Below are 19,334 nucleotides of genomic sequence, written 5' to 3' on the forward strand. Positions count from 1 at the left end.
AACACATGGAAAATGGTGCAACCAACTGAAGGACGTGAAAGAAAGGACTCACTAGGAGCCAATGAAAATAATACGAGAAGTTCAGAAAGCCTGCGCGGAAAGACAGAGACGTGCTTTTTTGCGCGTCCCTTAGGGAAGGAAACTGAACGACCGTGCGTTTTTGCGCGTCCCTCGGAAAAAGAGAGCGAAGCGGACGTTTCTGACTGCTCACTCGCGTCGACCGCATCAACTGCTTCAGGAACGCGAAAAAGGCGACAGCCTTACTTGTGTAAGCCGGGAAAGGCAAAGAAAACTGCGGTGGAGGATGATCATGCACATGACCCATATGAGGCTACGCCAAGTATGAAGACAAAAAAAGATCTGCCTACAGTCGAGAACATTCAGAACGAGCTGAAAGACTGCACGTCTGTTGACATAATGACTCGTATCTTTGAGTCCATCTCAACTATTGAAAAAGTTGCAGATAGTTCTCGCAACTTGAGGGGTGCTCATGCACAAAACATTCGTCTGGCTGCTCGTTCTGCAATGGCGGCGGCATCAGAGCTGGCACAAAGAAGTTCCAACTTAGACGTGGAGAAGCTAAGGAAAGAAAATGGAGAGCTCCGCTCAGAACTTGCCAGCCTTAAAGCTGAATTGACAAGTTTGACAGTGGAGGTAAATTGTCTCCGCCAAAGGGACACGGGGGCAGAAGGATGGGCCCAACAAACTGGGAAATCAAGGAAGGACAAAGATCCACTAGTGCAACGTATTTCTGCTCTAATGGATGAAAAACTGGCAGAGTTCAGAGCAGAAATTATGCCTCAACATGACGCTAGATCATCTTTGGGACAAAAGCCAGAAAAGACAACGGGGATGGTACAATCAAAAGGTAAGACAAGCAAGAGATCGAAGAAAAAGCAAAAGGAAGATACTCAAAGACCACAACTGGTTAGCGACACTCGGTCGGAGGCAACTTTGGACGCACCAGGATGTTTGGAGCCAGAGCAACTAGCTACTGCCACTTGGGCTAAAGTTGTGGGGCGAAAAACAAGAACGTCCGCTTCGAAGAAAGACACAGGTGCCACAACAGGTTCAGCTACTGCCTCAGGTCAGGCGAAGAAGACAGCAAAGACACCTCCTGTCCCTAAAACCGCGGCGGTCACTATCACTTTGACTGAAGGTGCTACAGTCAACTACGCTACCGCTATGGCAACTGCCAAGCAGCGGGTAAGCTTAGCGGAGTGCGGAATATTGCAGGTACGTCAAAAAAAGGCTATTACAGGGGGTCTTGTTCTTGAAATTCCCGGACCCGACAGTGCCAAAAAGGCTGACGCTCTAGCAGAACAACTTCGGACGGCTCTCGCCGACATGGGTGTTAGAATTGCACGGCCAGTCAAAACGGGAGAGATAAGGGTAATGGACCTGGATGAATCCATCGCAAAACAGGACGTTGCAGTGGCTATAGCTGAGGCTGGAGAATGCCCTGAAGAGCAAGTGAAGGTTGGTGAGATTCAGTATAGCGCCTCCAGGTTGGGTACAGTCTGGGTCCGATGCCCACTGACGGTTGTTCGCAAACTTGCTACAGAAAAGCATCTGCGGATAGGATGGGTCAGTGCAAGAGTGCGAGTCTTGGCACCTAGGCAGTTACAATGCTTTCGCTGCCTAGAATTTGGGCATGTCCGGAAGCAATGCTCAAACACCGTGGACAGAAGCCTGTGTTGCTATAGTTGCGGGGAACCTGGACACAAGGCCCGCGAATGTAAAACGAAAGTGCCAAAATGCCCAGTATGTGCGGATCTTGGTCGGCCAGCAGACCATAGATTAGGGGGCGATAAATGTAACCCCCCTAAGAAGGCGAGAAGTAAAGGGGGACTCAAAGAACCTTTCGTGTCTCATAGACCAAGTGAAATTGATCAGCTGGCCAATGAGCCAGCAGAGAAGGTTAAAAAAGCGCAAAATACGCGCAGCTAAGGGTCCTTCAGGGCAACTTGAACCACTGCCGGGCTGCACAGGATTTGTTGTTGCAAAGTCTGGCTGAGTGGTCTGTTGCCTTAGCTGTGGTGGCTGAGCCCTACAAAGTCCCCAACCATCCTCGCTGGTTTGGTAGCGTTGGGGACACCGTCGCGATATACTGGGCGGGAAGGCAAAGCGATCCGCCTTGTTCCATTCTGGAGAGAGGATCAGGTTACGTCGCTGTAGAATGGGGTCCCCTGGCAGTGCTGGGCTGCTACATTTCTCCCAACTCCGGTATTACCGTCTATGAAGCATACCTAGACGAGTTGGCTGCCTGTATCCGCAGATGCTTGCCCCGCCCTTTGATAGTACTGGGTGACTTCAACGCGCACTCAAGGGTCTGGGGGGACAAGCGTGATGATCGAAGGGGTGATATCATCCAAGAGTGGGCGGCGGAACTTGACCTTCGTCTTTTAAATCAGGGCTCGACAAGCACTTGTGTGCGGTGGCAGGGGGAGTCGATCGTGGATCTTACATGGGCGACCCCTCCTGCATCACGTATGGTGTCAGGATGGCGGGTTGCAGAAGAAGTGGTCACACTGTCAGATCACCGACACATAGTTTTTGTAGTCTCAGCGGGAACTTCTGGCATCATCGAGCAACAAAATAGCAGCCAATCGCAACGTTGGGCCCTTAAAAAGCTAGACCGCGATTTATTAGTTGCAGCTGCCTGCGTCGCAGCCTGGCCAGAACAAATTAATGGTGTCTTATCCGATCCGGAAGAGGAGGCGGCCTGGTTTCGGGAAACTATGACACGGATATGCAATACATCGATGCCAAGATGTCGGCAGGCCAAAAATCGGGCGGTTTATTGGTGGTCCGAAGACATTGCACATCTGCGCAGAACATGTCTAAGGTCCAGACGCCAATACACTAGGGCCAGAAGAAGACGGAGATCTACAGCTGAAGCAATCGCAACTGCCTACTCCACTTACCGAGAAGCTACAAAACTGCTCCAGATCGCAATTGCAAACGCTAAAGCGCGGAGCTGGAGAGAGCTGCTCGAAGGGCTGGATAGGGACCCATGGGGACGCCCATACAAAATGGTACTGGGCAAACTCAGACCATGGATCCCTCCACTGACCGAAACTCTTGAGCCAAATTTGGTAGAGCGAATAGTCGATGTTCTTTTTCCTAGATCCCAAAACAGCCCCTCCACCATCGCGGCACCGCAAGAAGCCTGGTCAGATGAACTAGATGTCTCGGAAGAAGAACTAAAGCGAGCGGTTAGGCGTCTCGCAACTTGTAATACCGCACCTGGGCCAGATGGCATACCAGGCCGCGCCTGGGTGTTAGCTCTGGAGGTTTTAGAATACAGGTTGAGACACCTATTCAACAGTTGTCTTCAATCAGGCATATTCCCATCCGGGTGGAAGGAAGCGCGGCTAGTTCTTCTTAAAAAGGAAGGTAGACCCATGGAGTCCCCATCAGCTTACCGACCCATATGTCTCTTGGACGAAGTAGGTAAGCTGTTCGAGCGGATTATAGCTGCCCGTCTCAGCGATCATCTATCAAATGTGGGCCCCGACTTGTCCGAAAGTCAGTTTGGTTTCCGGCAGGGCCGATCAACAGTCGATGCGATCCTTTACGTACGCGCCTCTTCGGAACGGGCCCTTAGCAGGGGTGGGGTGGCATTAGCGGTGAGCTTAGATATTGTCAATGCCTTCAACTCACTTCCTTGGGATACTATAAGGAATGCTCTAACTCACCATAACATTCCCGTATACCTGCGCAACATAGTTGGGGCGTACCTATGCGACAGATCAATCACTTACACAGGGCGGAATGGCCGCATGCACAGGAGAGAAGTAAACTGTGGTGTTCCACAGGGTTCCGTATTAGGACCACTTCTGTGGAACCTGGCCTACGACGCAGTTCTTCGTGTCACTGTCCCCTCTGGTATCACCCTAGTCTGCTACGCCGATGACACTATGGTGTTAGCTGAAGGCAACACATTCGAGGAGACATCAAGGCTCGCAGAGGTAGGCGTGGCCTGCGTAGTGGCCAAAATCCATGAGCTTGGACTAAAGATAGCGCCTCATAAAACAGAGGCACTATGGTTCCATGGGCTTCCTAGGCGACTGGAACCACCCAGCTCATCGATTCGAGTGGGTGACGTAGATGTCCAGGTAGGGCAATACCTCAAATATCTGGGTCTTACCTTGGACGGCCGATGGGGATTTGAGGAACATTTCGAGCGCTTAGTCCCTAAAATTCAGAAAGTAGCTGGAGCAATGCATGGTCTGCTGCCTAATCTCGGGGGACCACAAGAAGGAGTTCGCCGACTTTACGCTGAGGTCGTCCGATCGATAGCTCTCTATGGGGCGCCTGTATGGTCGCATAGGCTTTCTGGTGTAAAGCGTCTCAGAGCGAAACTTAATAGCGTACAGCGAAAGATGGCTATAAGGGTTGCGCGTGGATACCGCACCATATCCTTTGAGGCGGCTACTGTACTGGCTCGCTTTCCACCGCTGGATATACTGGCGGACATGGATGCGAGGGTGTACACCCAGACCCGCGCAGTCTTACAGAGGACTGCAGACGGGCCGGACACTGGTACCCTGCGACGGCAAGCGCACCGGCAAGCCTTAGTAAATTGGCGTATACGCTTGGAAGAGGATAGGAACGCACGTCAACGCGTTGTCGGGGCTATTTTACCAAACTTCGAAGCCTGGCTGGGGAGAAAACATGGCAGCTTAACTTTCAGGCTGACACAGGTACTTACCGGACATGGTTGTTTCGGCGAGTACCTGTGTCGGATCGGTCGCGAGGTGACACCGCGGTGTCATCACTGTGGGGAGGTCCGGGACTCCGCTCAGCACACGCTCGAAGAGTGCCCTGCCTGGGAACCTGAGCGGCGCATCCTGGTCAGCTACGTTGGGAGAGACCTGTCACCACCTGCTGTCATAGCGGCAATGCTGGAGGACAGTGAAGCATGGAGGGCAGTGGTCTCCTTCTGTGAAGTAGTAATGTGCAAGAAGGAGGCCGCTGAGCGGGACCGCGAGCGAGCCGATCCTTCTCGGAGGCGGAGACATCAGGGCGGCGCTGATCAACGCTCTGATCGTTCCATTCAGTAGTCCCAGGCGCTGGGACCGGGCCGCTGTAGTAGCTGGAGCGGAGCTCTGGCTGGCGACCCTGGAAGGACGACCGCTTGCTGTGGCGCAAGCTGTCGTGGCTACATGCAAAGTGCACGAGGCCAGGGGAGTGCATCTTTCAGGATGAGCCCACTGGGCGTCGCGCAGGGGAGGCACCGGCGCACGTTCGTAAGAGTTCCCGGAGCCTCTTAATATGCGCTGAGGATGGCCATCGAGGGGGTTTTAGTGGGTACAAATCCCACATAACCCGATCTCTCCTCAAAGAGGTAGGGTATCTTGTGAAGATTTCCCCCCCGTCAACAAAAAAAAAAAAAAAAAAAAAAAAAAAAAAGGGGTCTCTCCGTCACTCGCTCCATACAAACGTAGAGCAACCAAAGGCCATGAAATTTTGCAGACATATTCTAGAAACTAATAAAATATTCGGTTTCAAAGTAACGCGGTCTTAAAAATTCACATACAAATCTTTGAGCCCTTGTAATTTTAAAACTACATATTTTTAGAAAAATCTAAAACACCACAGGCACAGATATTAGTTTCTAGAATATGTCTGCAAAATTTCATGGACTTTGGTTGCTTAATATTCAAATGAAATTGGAACTACGATTGTATGGAGTAAGTGACGGAGAGAGCCCTTTTGAGTCAAGCGCAAGCCTAGGTATCTTGCAATAAGATAAACCGGTCAAGTGCGAGTTGTATAATTCACGGTTTTCGGATTTTTCCCTTTACTACTGTGCCATAAGATGCTACCTGCCAAATTTCATTATTCTAGGTTACCCTATGGGTTTTGAATCCCTTGACGGCTCTTGACAGACAGACAACGAAGTGATCCTGAAAGGGTTCCTTTTGTTCTCTGGAGATATGGAAGCTAGTTTTTGATATTAACTGACTTGCGTAACTTATAAAAAGTATTTTACTTTGTCCGCGTGGAGTTCACAAGCAACGCCTGTTTTATCCCTTTAGGGATTGAATTTTCAAAAATCCTTTCTTAGCTGATGTCTACGTCATAATAGCTATATCTACGCGCCAAACAGCCCGATCAGTCCAGTAGTTTGAGATGTGCGTTGATCAGTCACTCAGTCAGATTTGACTTTTATACTTTTATACTTACAGATGTATAATTATTTTGTAAAGTAATAATATGAGTCAGACGTGCTGCTGGTATCTTCAATATGGATAATAGCACAATATCTGTTGGAATGGCCATCATAAAATAAAATGGCCAGTCGAGAAACAAAAGCGATCCGTGCAGCATCCCGTTTTATTTCTACGAGAAGAACCTTCGAAAACAATATGTTAAAATATTAAACAGTTTTCAACCCCTGTTTTTAACGCCCGACCCAAAAAGAGGGGTGTTATAAGTTTGACGTGTGTGTCTGTGTATGTCTGTGGCATCGTAGCTCCTAAACTAATGAACCGATTTTAATTTGGTTTTTTTTTGAAAGGTGGCTTGGTCGAGAGTGTTCTTAGCTATGGGATCTCTTCGATTTTCCGGAATAAAAATTAGCCTACGTGCTAATCCAGGATATTATCTATCTCCATTCCAAATTTCAGCCAAATCCGTCCAGTAGTTTTTGCGTGAAGGAGTAACAAACATACACACGCACACATACAAACTAATATTAAGTGTGATGTATAGGCTGGTTGCAACGCTCCTGTTTGTCATAACAGAATGCCAAACACCGCTTGTACTAGCCAATATAGCGTGGACACTGTAATTGCTATGTCGGACCAAGAATTAGTTTATGGAAGACCACTTATAGCTGACGATCTTTCTGCTATCCGATTAGTCGTTACGAGTCACGGCCAGAATTATGAAAGTCTAGATGATGGGACATCATCCTTTAAGAGTCCCGTAGGAACACTTTAACAAATTTTTTTTTTATTTAAAACAAAACCGGCCAAGTGCGAGTCAGACTCGCGCACTGAGGCTTCCGTACTCAGGTATTTATTCCAACATTTTGCACGATAAATCAAAAACAATTACGCATAAAAATAAATGAAAATCTGTTTTAGAATGTACAGGTAAAGCCCTTTCATATGATACCCCACTTAGTATATCTTACTTTGAAAATTGAAACATATTTTAATTGATTTGAAACATATTTTAAATGATGTGACCACAATTTCGCGGTTTTCAGATATATTCCTTTACTTGTGCTATAAGACCTACCTACCTGCCAAATATCATGATTCTAGGTCAACGGGAAGTACCCTATAACTTTTAAATAGTTAGATGTTAAATATAACACCTAAACAATTCAAATAACACCATGTCAGTTTCTTCTGCCATGTTGAATTTATGATGATGTAGTGCGAACATAAATTTCCAAGTTTGGGAGTTATGACGGAACAAAAATGATCGTTCAGACGAAAAAGAGATACTGAGAATGGAGTAAAACGTAATATCAAAAGTGTTTGATGCCCGAAAGTGTAAATGGTTTTAGTCACTTAACCTACATCCGTCAGTATCCAGTGCATGTTTGCGTATTAATGCCCTATGACTTCGTCTTTGACCTTCCACAATATCTGAATATTCCTAAACAAGCACACTCGTTTGTAACGCTTACATCAATAAAAATAATAAGTACTCATAGAATCTAATTACAAGTGTAAATTAAAAATTTATAACACCCCCGACAAGTGAAGGTTACAGTAATAACTAGAAAAGAGCTGATAACTTTCAAACGGCTGAACCGATTTTCTTGCATTATAGCTAAGAACACTCTCATCAAGCCACCTTTCAAAAAAAAAACTAAATAAAAATTGGTTCATTAGTTTAGGAGCTACGACAGATACACAGATACACACGTCAAACTTATAACCCACCATATAATTCCACCAACCAACCTTCACCCCGTCAAGTCAAGTAAAATTTTTTTTTCAAAGAAGAAAAGATTCGGTTAAGACCCGGATAAAACCCCCCCCCCCCCCCCCCCTTTCTCATCCTGTTTGCTTTTATTGAATAAATTGTTTTTTTTTCAGATTCCTGAGGTCGACGGCCTTGGAGTTCCAATTAGATGACGAAGTGACATCACAAGGTGTCATAGCCCCGAGGTTTATCGACGAGATTGCTGATGAAGTCGACATCATTGAGGACAAGAAGGCACCTCCTTTCCGTGAGTCTTATATAATACTAGATGATGCCCGCGATTTCGTCCGCGTGGATTTAGGTTTTTCAAAATCCCGTGGGAACTCTTTGGTTTTCCGCGATAAAAAGTAGCATATGTGCTAATCCAGGATATTATCTATCTCCATTCCGAATTTCAGCCAAATCCGTCCTGTAGTTTTTGCGTGAAGGAGTAACAAACATATACACACACACACACATACAAACTTTCGCCTTTATAATATTAGTGTGACTAGATGATGCCCGCGATTTCGTCCGCGTGGATTTAGGTTTTTTAATTCAGTGGGAACTCTTTGCTTTTCCGGGATAAAAAGTTGCCCATGTCGATTTCCGGAACGCTAACTACCTCTGTACCAAATTTTCATATAAATCGGATAAACGGATGAGCCTTTAAAAATCCCGTGGGAACTCATTGATTTTCTGGGGTAAAAGTAGCCTATGTCCGTCCCCAGGATGTAAGCTAACTCTGTACCCATCAAAATCGGTTAAACTGTTGGGCCGTGAAAAGGTAGCAGACAGACAAACAGACAGAGAGACAGACACACTTTCGCATTTATAATATTGAGTATGGATATTAAGTATGGATTTTATTCATTATTATTATCAACCTATCGCCGGCCCACTACTAAGAACTGGTCTCCTCTTAAAATGAGAATGTAAACCATTCAGCTTTAGTCTGCCACGCTAGCCTAGTGCGGATTGGCAGACTTCACACACCTTTGAGAGCATTATGGAGAACTCTCAGGCATGCAGTATTACTCACGATGTTTTCCTTCGCCGTTAAAGCTAGTGGTATTTAACTGTACGAGCCTGTTTTCCATACAACTCTATCCACGAAAATAAGCTAGTACGGAAAACATAGGCTCGTTTGTGATTGGTTGGTCACTCATAATATTCAACGCCCACTGACTTTTTGTCTTTGTCATTTATACGGGACTAGAGGATGCCCGCGACTTCGCCCGCGTGGATTTAGGTTTATAAAGATCCCGTGGGAACTTTTTGATTTTCCGGTTTAAAAGTAGCCTATGTCCATCTCCGGGATATAAGGTAACCCTGTACCAAATTTCGTCAGAATCGGTTAAACTGTTGGGCCGTGAAAAGGTAGCAGACAGACAGACAGACACACTTTCGCATTTATAATATTAGTATGGATGGATTACGTAACAGAGAGAGCCCTATATTAACTTCTCACCTTGGATAGAGAATAATTTACATACGACAAGGCTTCCGTATTTTGTGTGACATGTTGTTTTCTGATTTACAGGTCGCCACAAGCTGAAGAAGCTGATCATCCCCATGCTGTTAATCCTCAAGCTGTTCAAGCTTAAGCTGCTCTTGTTCCTGCCCCTGATCCTCGGTTTGGCCAGCTTCAAGAAGTTCCTCGGATTCATGGCTCTGATTATTCCAGGTATTTTATATGACACTAGCTTATGTCCACGACTTGGTCTACGTGGTTCAAATTTCAAACCCCTATTTAACCCCCTTAGGGGTTGAATTTTCAAATATCCTACCTTAGTGGATGTCTACGTCAATACTGCAGCAGCCCGATCCGTCTATTAGTTCGAGCTAGATCAATCAGTCAGACACCTTTTCCGTTTAATATTCCTGAATCTAAAAACCTAGAAAAGTTAGCATTTTTGTTTTGCAACTACTAGAATATAATCTCACTTTGCTTTGCCCACTAGCTATTATATTATTGGTAGGTAGGCTGCATCATCACTTACTATTTAGTGTGATAGCAGTTAAGCGAAATCCTTTAAACATAGTTAACAAAATCAACTACCTTCTGTTCGAAAACTTAATTTTTTTAATTAAAATATTTTCTTTTTAACCCCCGACCCAAAAAGAGGGGTGATAACACCCCTCTTTTTGGGTCGGGGTAGTTTTCTTGTAGAAAAGAAGGTTAGATAACCCTTAGGTTCATAATATTCAAGTGTCAATTGACAAATGTCAAGCTGTCAAGATGGACGTTGCCTAGATATACATAATTATTTATTTGAAAATAATTTGTCGGGGGTGTTGAAAATTTTTAATTTACACTTTTTCCAGGTGTCATCGGTTACTTCAAGTTCTGCAAGCCAAACCTGAAGTCTCCATTCTCGTCCAGTCACTATCATCATGGACCTCAATACTCGCCAGCTGGCATTGGCCTGAGCCCTTATAGGGAGGCCCACAGCCCTTCACAATATGGCCACTACGAAAACTATGCTGTAAGTATGATGGTTTTTTTTATTCAGTTACATATTAGCAGTGGCGTGCAGCTCATAGAGGTATAAAAGTATTGTCTACCCTAGTTGTAATAAATCAACACTTATTTTCCATTATGACCTGCCAGAAAATAAATTCATACTTTAGTGGCTGCCCTGCCTTTACCCTAACCCTGTGCACGCCACATATGCATATTAGCCCTTGACTGTGATTTAACATGGTGGTTAGTGATAATGCAAACTAAGATGGAAGTAGGCTTGCTTGGAAGGGGTATGGCAGTTTCATTTAACCCGTATCCCAGATCAGTTTCAACGCAGTATCGTACCGGAACGCTAAATCGATCAGTGGCACATCTTTGCCGATAGGGTGGTTACTGGTACAGACCAGAGACAATTTAGAAATTATAAATTCCCAAATTTCCTCTGCTGAGAATCGAACCCGGGTCCCACCGCTATAAAATCAAAGCGCTCAATACTGCGTCAGAGACTCAGGGAGGTCGTCAAAAAGATTTTGATGAGGTTAGAACATAGATCGAAATAAAATGTTTACATAATACTACATAAGCTGTGATAGCTGAGTTAGGATGTCTGTCTCCTAATCGAAGGTCGGGGGTTCGATCCCGGGACGCTCCTCTAATTTTTGGAAGTTTTTATGTACCTAATTAATTATCACTTGCTTTAAAGGTGAAGGAAAAATAATGAGGAAACCTGCAGGCCTCTGAGAGTTCTGCATAATGTTATCAAAGGAGTGTGATGTCTGCCAATCCGCACTTGGTCAACTTGGTAGACTATGGTCAAAACCCGTCTCACTCTGAAAGGAGACCCGTGCTCTGTAGTGAACCGGTGATGTGTTGATCATGATAAATAAGTACCACTAAATATTAAGAGTGATCTTCCAATCCAATCCCATTACTCAAATTGTTTTAATGTTTTCAGGGCAACCAGTACCAAAACTATGGTTCTAACGGTGTTGCGTTCAGAGAACATGAAGTCAGTCCTCAAGATCTGGCGTACCAAGGCTGGGAGTACCGTAATAAGAAAGGCGCAGAAGACATTAAGGCTGAAGAAGCATAAGACTGAACAAGAAATACAAATCACCCATTAGAAGAACGAATTTAAAATAATATAACTGGAACTCTTTTACGAGTAAGTACTGGAGGTGTTATTGCTGATATAACCGACTGTGAAGAAGAAGAATAGGATAGTGTTAAAGCAGCCATTTTCAAGAGGTCATATTCTTAAACTTAAAGTGTAAACTAAAAATGCAACAAAAAGAAAATCTTTCTTTGAATGTACAGATTTTATATCTACAAATTCAAATTCAAAATATTTTTATTCAATTAGACTTTTACAAGTTCTTTTGAATCGTCAAAAGCATATACCACTGGTTTAGAATGCCTTTCCTGCTGAGAAGAACTGAAACTCAACTATGAAAAATGTAGTTTTAGTATTAAGAAATTTATATTTGACACCGTTACATAGTAAAAAAGTAGTAACAATTCAAAGTAGAAGAAGTAAAAAGAATAGTTGTAGAAGTAAAGAATATTATTCAGATTCAATATACTGGGATAGTCATAATATTATTGATTAATTAACGCAATTGCGATCCAATGTGATTAGGTAACATGTTACAAACTGCAACCAGACAAACTTGGTCATTACAACTTTCCGAAACTTTTGTAACTAAATCCAATATGCTTACTAAGAAAGGTGATATAACAAAAATATCATTGATTCCGAGTACAAATACGAACGTCAATAACTTCGGCAAATATGAACCAATCCAATATCTTATGCTTTGCAGGTATATCTAGGTTCCTAGTCTATATGTATATTGATCTTTTTTGGTTATTTTTTTTTATCTTAAATTTTTGAGTATTACCAACTTAATATTTCAATGTAAAAGAACTCATGGACGTAATTTTGGCATTCATAACAGACATTATCATATTTATGTCAATTAATTGTTATTATTTAATTTAAGTACCTAGCTCTAAGTTTCTTGTTGATTTTCGTCTTTATATTTGAGACGGTAAAGGTAAACTTTATAAGTAAATTGTAAATAGAACCTATTTTTATGTGAAAAATAGATGTTTTTAACATGTACCAGTGTTAATATAATATATAATGTAATATATATATTTTTTTAAATTTTGTATCCACTTTATTATTGTACATAATATACATTTTTGTTTTTATAAGAAAATGCCTTTTTTATTTTTTGATTTCCATTCTTCCAGTAGCAGCTGTCATATTACTTTCCCATCCTGTGGAGTACTGAGAACCATCTCATAATATAATATATTTAGTTTTTTAACCCCCCGATCCAAAAAGAGGGGTATTATAAGTTTGACGTGTGTGTATCTGTCTGTGGCATCGTAGCTCCTAAAGTAATGAACCGATTTTAATTTAATTTTTTTTGTTTGAAAGGTGGCTTGATCGAGAGTGTTCTTAGCTATAATCCAAGAAAATCGGTTCAGCCGTTTGAAAGTTATCAGCTCTTTTCTAGTTACTGTAACCTTCACTTGTCGGGGGTGTTATAAATTTTTAATTTACACTTGTTTATGTATTTTGTAAATACGGCAATCGACAAAAATAGTTACTACATATAGTACGCGACAGTTCATGATGGCAATGGCAAACATTATTATAATACCGTGGTAATATTATAGTTTGAATAGAAACAATTAATAGTCTTCTCACTTTCTTTTACAGTTTAATGGATTTCACTAAACCTACCAATGGTTCTGAACATGTGTCTTTACTACATCATAGTCATTCTCTTTACTCAAAAATTCCATTTCATCTAGATCCTTTAATATGAAAACATCATTTCTACCAACATGTCTTCTATTCCTTTTGTGTGTATTTATTTTTGTTTGAAAATTATGAAACGGCATCGGGTATCTTGCAAGTCTTAAATTTTTTTTCGGTTTCCTTTTGTGATTATGTTCTGTAGGCTTAACATTTTGTTGTATATTCCGTTGGGTGTTACTATATTGGATTTTGACGTCTTCCAAAGTAACAGTTTGTGTTTTCCTTGTTACTGGATGTACGTAAAACTTTTTGCTTCTAGTTTTGCCGTTTTTTATAATCTTTTGTATGGTTCGCTTCGGTGACTTGATTACTTTGCTCTTCTGTTTCGGTTGTTCGTAGAACTTTTCTGGGACGCGTAACGGATTCACGTCCTTTTCATATAACGTGTTGTTTGCAGGAGGCTGAAACATAAATTCTCATTACTTACTTCATATTATTATGTAAATATTTCAACGTATCTACCGTACTAACGTGCCTGCATAACTACATATTCTTTTAACATGTCAAGTTTTATAAACGTAATTTTTAGGGTTAGCGAAGGTAGGGTAAAGAAGCGGGCTAACCTGGAAGCGGTCATCATCATCATCATCATCTCACCCATCGGCGGCCTACTACTGAAAGCAGGTCTCGCTCAGCATAAGAAGGATTAGGCCTATGTCCACCATTCTGGCCAAGTGCGACTCGACTTCGCACACCTTTGAGGAAATTGTGCAGAACTCTCTGGCATGCAGATTTCCTCACGATGCTTTTCTTCATCGTTAAAGCAAGTGAACAATTTTTAACGCACATAACTCCGAAATGTTAGAACTGCATGCCCAGGATCGATCCCGGACACCGCAAATAGGAGGCCAAAGTCTTAACCACTAGACAATCACCACTTCACAGTATCATATCATGGTTGTGTCTAATTTCCTAGAATAGAAATAATTAAGAGCTAGATAAATATAAGCTTTCTCATTAGCTGGTCCAGCAGCCTCTCTAATCCTATCCTATTACGAATTAGCTTAGCTTTGATCCTCGTATACAGCACATAAAATACATTAATTCTACATCCAGTACGAATTCGATTAACGGTTCCCTTATCTCTTTAAGTGCTAATTTAGTGACTCAATCCGCCTGGGAATATAATGAAAATTATATGAAATTGTTTAGTATGTAACATGCTTCATTCAAAATTCTCTACCGGTCAAAACGATTATAATTGCAAAAAACAGTCAAACATACTTTTGACTTTTAACGTTGGTAAAAAGTAATTAAAAATATCGATTATTTATAAATAACCTATTTAGAAACACTCTAGTGGTAGATACGATATTTTGCTATCAAATTTTTTAGTCAACAATACTTTTGAATAACTTTATAGTGAAAAGTACATTTTACTGAACTTTTGCAGTCAAAACTAGTTCAATAAAAAGGTAATAGTTAAATTATGTAAATACTACAATCGTACCTAATTGTTATAATTGGCTGAATTTATTGCATTCATTCTAGCCAATAGTGAAATTATTGTGTCAGTAAAATAGGGATAATTGAGATCGTCATACTGTAGTTGTTAAACTTTAGTTCACTTGCTAGTCTGGAGCCATGTAAAAACTGTCAAGGGTTTTCCGCCTACATGCATGCAGACAGAAATATAAATAACATGCCAGGACCCAATACAAAGAAAAGTACACGTCAAAAATTATTCGCGCATATTACTAATGTCACTATTATTTCCCATTTTCAACTTGGTCAATTGATCAACTTATCCAGCAGTATAATACTACCGTTCTAGATCTATCGCGTCTGTCTACGCAAGTCTACGCCTAATCCGATACATTTACTAAATCCGCTTTTCTAATGGACAACGCATTGGACCAAAAGGATGAAGTTCAGATGGTTTGTTAAACAAAGATATACCCAGACCTAAATAGGTATATTAACTGAACTGCCTCGCATTCGCTAGTATGGAATTTCTAAACTTTTTTTAGTAATTAGAGGCTCAATGGATCAACGGTTAAGAAGTAGACTGAAATTAGATAGTCGCCGGTTCAAACCCCACCCGTTGCACTATAGTCGTACCTACTCCTAGCACAAGCTTTACGCTTAGTGGGAGGGGAAAAGGGGACTATTGGTCATCATAATAAACTTGTCTACTATTCTTTAGAAAAAAATCTTTCTGAGGAGGGTCTACATTACAAAGAAAACCTAATTTCATGCAAAACAAGTCTAAAACCAGTCTGCAATCAGTTACCTAAGTCCTAAACCTTCTTACTATTATAGTACGTCCAACGTCTTCGTTTAATTTGTTAAATTTTGTTTTTAACCGACATCCAAAAAAGGAGGAGATTCTCAATTCGTCGGAATCTTTTTTAGCGTTCCGTACCCGAAGGATGCCAATGGGACCCTATTACTAAGCCGCTGCTGTCCATCCGTCTATCCATCTGTCTGTCAGCTGGCTGTATCTCTTGAACCGTATGGGTAAAGTGCTTAAATTTTTACAGAATATATAAATCTATGGCGCTTAAACAACAAATGATAAAAAGTTCATAATGGTGGTCATGAAAATTTAAAAAAATTCAAAAGCGTATACGATGACATTTACATATGTACGTATGGATGGTACGGAATCCTTCGTGTGCGAGTCCGACTCGCACTTGGCTATTTTTTTTACTTCAGGAAACAATAATTCACGGCTATAGACTTACCAGTTTATTGTTGATAGATGCATAAAAACTTAGAGCTCCTTCGTTTGGTTTTATACGTTTTTCTCCAAGTATGTTCTCTGGCGTATCCTGGGAATAAAAACAATGTGTACTGACTCCAGACAAACAATATCCTCTCCTGTGTATTTCCTTGCAAGTCTTCTTTGCGACTTTGGTCCAGCAGAAAGAACAAAATGTTTTTTAATAACCTCTCGAGGCTGCTTCTTCTCACTTAATCCATACTAATACTATAAATGCGAAAGTGTGTCTGTCTGTCTGTCTGCTACGTTTTCACGGCCCAACCGCTGAACCGATTTTGATGAAATTTGGTACAGACATGGGCTACATCCCGGGGAAGGACATAGGCTTCTTATCCCGGAAAATCAAAGAGTTCCTGCGGGATTTAAAAAACCGAAATCCAGGCGGGCGAAGCCGCGGGCATCCTCTAGTAAACTTATATACCTACTTATTCATAAACTAGCTTATACCCACAACTTCGTCCACGAGGACTACACCAAATTCAAACCCCTATTTTACCCCTTAGGGGTCGAATTTTCAAAAATGCTTTCTTAGTGGATGTCTACGTTATAATACCAGGCCAAAATTTCAGCCCGATCCATCGAGCAGCTTGAGCTGTGCGTTGATAGATGAGTCTTCAGTCAGTCAGTCAGTTTTTCCTTCTATATCCTATATTTAGATGTGAAAGTTTGGATGTTTGTTACTCCTTCACGCCACAATAATTTGGAACCGAGGTATTTTATAAGTACATACCACGAATTTGCACATAGATTACATTTTTATTGCGGGAAAGCAAAGCTTTTCATGGGATTTTTGAAAACCACCACCAAAATTCATTTTAATAGGTACCTGAATAGATTCTGAAGTTACAAATAAATCTGTGACAGCATACAACACAAATAATGGTAGTAACATAACGTACAAATATGTGTAAGATTTATCGGAAAATGAAAGCCTTACTCGTAAAAAGTAAGTTTCATAAACTAAGAGAGTTTATCAGCTTATAACTCCAAACAGCATTGTTGGAAACATTCATATGCTAAAACATTGGCAGGTATTGCCACAGAACTCTGTACTAAAAATAATATTATGGATTTTCCATTATTTTTTACTTTGGTAAAGAAGGTAGGTACATCTACACTAGACAAAAAATAAAATTGAATTGTCTGTCTGGAATTAATATTCACTAAACATATTAAATAACTTGACCGTCACTAGAAGCTTTACATTGAGAGTAGCATTTTCGTTAAACGCATTTACCTATTCAAAAACTGTGCCATACTTGTTTGAACATAACTCAAAATTTAAAAAAAACCCCGACACAAGAACCTCTATAAGAAAACTAGAAAAGAGCTGATAACTTTCAAACGGCTGAACCAATTTTCTTCGATTATAGTTACGAACACTCTCTATCAAGCCACCTTTCGAACAAAAAAAAAAACTAAATTAAAATCGGTTCATTCGTTTAGGAGCTTCGATGCCACAGAAAGATACACAGATACACACGTCAAACTTATAACACCCCTCTTTTTGGGTCGGGGTTAAAAATGTAGGTTATCAAAATTAAGTTTGTTTGTTGTTTTGTCCTTCAATCATATCATGTCACAACAGAACAATGGATCCATTGGTGACTTTCCCATGGATATAGTTAGAGACGTGGACAGTGGACTTAGGATACTTTCTATCTCAAAAATCAGAGTTCCCATTTTTAAACACCTAAATCCCCGCAGTCGAAGACAGGGCTGAAGCGAGTCAAAGAAACTGGGTCTAAGCTAGTTCCAAAAAAATGAATGCTTTTTAATTAAATATCTCAACGCAATATCTACTCAAGTGGTTTGCGTAGCCCTCAGACATTTAAATGGCCTATTTTCCATTGAAAAATAAACGTTTTCGGTTTACGCCCAATTCCGACATCAAGGGATTCACTTCAAAGCTCGAAAAGTCAGACGGAGCCATGTCTATTCAGCCGACTAAAATAAAATAATCTTCTATAATATAAAAATGAATCGCAAAATGTGTTGGTAAGCGCATAACTCAACAACGCCTGGACCAATTTGGCCAAATCTTTTTTTAAAATGTTCGTTGAAGTTCAAGGATGGTTTTTACGGCGAGAAAAATTAGAATTATTGCTGGAAAAACCCTAAAAATAGCCCTTTTCTTTTTCCCATACAAATGATTTCTAACTAAAACGTAGTCAATTTGAGCTTTATTGCTATGGTATAAAGTTCATATTAAATTACAAGCACTCACTGTTGTCTAAGCAATGTAGGTGTGTTCCTAACGTCAAAGATCATATCTATCAAAACAATGTGCGTGTGTGCGTTGGAGCACAGAATACATAGTTGGAGGAGTTTAATGTCGCGTTCCGAAACTCGCGTTTCTTTTGTATTAGTTTCGGCAACTTTGAAAGAATTAATTCAAACAAATCTTCCACTGTTAAATGAACAACAGAAGTATGTATTTGAAACTCTTATGAAAGTAACAAATGATGAAACTGGAGGGATTTACTTCTTAGATGCACCTGGTGGTACAGGAAAAACTTTTTTGATTTCATTAATATTAGCAACAATTCGCTCACAAAATAAAATTGCACTTGCACTCGCTTCGTCGGGAATCGCAGCAACTTTGCTTGAAGGTGGTCGAACAGCCCATTCAGCACTAAAATTGCCATTAAATATGCAAAGCAATGAAACTCCAACCTGCAACGTTTCGAAGAACTCTGCAATGGCAAAGGTTTTGCAGCAATGTAAATTGATTGTTTGGGATGAATGCACGATGGCACATAAAAAATCTTTGGAGGCTTTAGACAGAACCTTAAAAGATCTACGGAGCAATAATAACCGATTTGGTGGTGCAATGATTTTATTAGCAGGAGATTTTCGTCAAACATTGCCAGTGATTCCACGATCAACGCCAGCTGATGAACTCAATGCATGTCTAAAGTCCTCCAATTTGTGGAAACATGTCAAAGTACTTCATTTAAGCAAGAATATGCGTGTCGAGTTGCAAAATGACCAATCTGGAAACATATTCTCTAAACAACTCATTGACATTGGTAATGGCAAATTTCCTATAGACATGTTGACTGGCTGCATTAACTTTCCTCAAAGTTTTTGTCAGTTAACTCGATCAAAAGATGAACTTATTCAGAAGGTGTTTCCAGATGTTTCTCAAAATTACAGAAACCATGATTGGTTGAGCGAACGAGCTATACTGGCTGCAAAAAACATAGATGTAAATGAATTAAATTTCAAAATTCAAGAACAAATTACAGGCGAATTGAGGATATATAAATCAGTTGATTCGGCTACTAATCAAGATGATGTAGTCAACTATCCACCGGAATTTTTAAACTCGCTGGATTTACCAGGATTGCCACCTCACAATCTTCAAT

General features: G+C 41.1%; 2 protein-coding genes across 3 annotated transcripts in view; one reads left to right on the forward strand and one right to left on the reverse strand.

Moving 5' to 3' along the window:
- LOC123877555 overlaps positions 1-12,532 on the forward strand; it is a 31,400-nt gene extending 18,868 nt beyond the window's left edge. For both annotated transcript variants that reach the window (XM_045924371.1, XM_045924370.1), the window contains 4 exons: positions 8,070-8,203; positions 9,479-9,622; positions 10,264-10,424; positions 11,358-12,532. In XM_045924371.1, coding sequence (XP_045780327.1) covers positions 8,070-8,203; positions 9,479-9,622; positions 10,264-10,424; positions 11,358-11,495 — 577 coding nt within the window. In that variant the 3' untranslated portion in view covers positions 11,496-12,532. The remainder of the gene's footprint in view (positions 1-8,069; positions 8,204-9,478; positions 9,623-10,263; positions 10,425-11,357) is intronic.
- A 580-nt stretch (positions 12,533-13,112) lies between these two features.
- LOC123877573 lies at positions 13,113-16,977 on the reverse strand. Its single transcript, XM_045924390.1, has 3 exons — positions 16,790-16,977; positions 15,926-16,012; positions 13,113-13,639 (listed from the first exon to the last, which is right to left on the reverse strand). Exons 1-3 carry the CDS (start codon positions 16,853-16,855, stop codon positions 13,157-13,159), a joined length of 636 nt encoding a protein of 211 aa, XP_045780346.1. The 5' UTR covers positions 16,856-16,977; the 3' UTR covers positions 13,113-13,156.
- Between the last annotated feature and the right edge of the window lie 2,357 nt (positions 16,978-19,334).

Source organism: Maniola jurtina, chromosome 24 (assembly GCF_905333055.1).
Source record: "Maniola jurtina chromosome 24, ilManJurt1.1, whole genome shotgun sequence".
Lineage (NCBI taxonomy): Eukaryota > Metazoa > Arthropoda > Insecta > Lepidoptera > Nymphalidae > Maniola > Maniola jurtina.

Coding starts and splice junctions, on each gene's coding strand:
- LOC123877573 (XM_045924390.1), bottom strand. CDS start 16,855: ATGTTACTACCATTATTTGTGTTGTATGCTGTCACAGATTTATTTGTA. Junction 16,013..16,789: donor TAACTTCAGAATCTATTCAG/GTACCTATTAAA, acceptor TTTTATTCCCAG/GATACGCCAGAGAACATACT. Junction 13,640..15,925: donor CATCTATCAACAATAAACTG/GTAAGTCTATAG, acceptor TTTATGTTTCAG/CCTCCTGCAAACAACACGTT.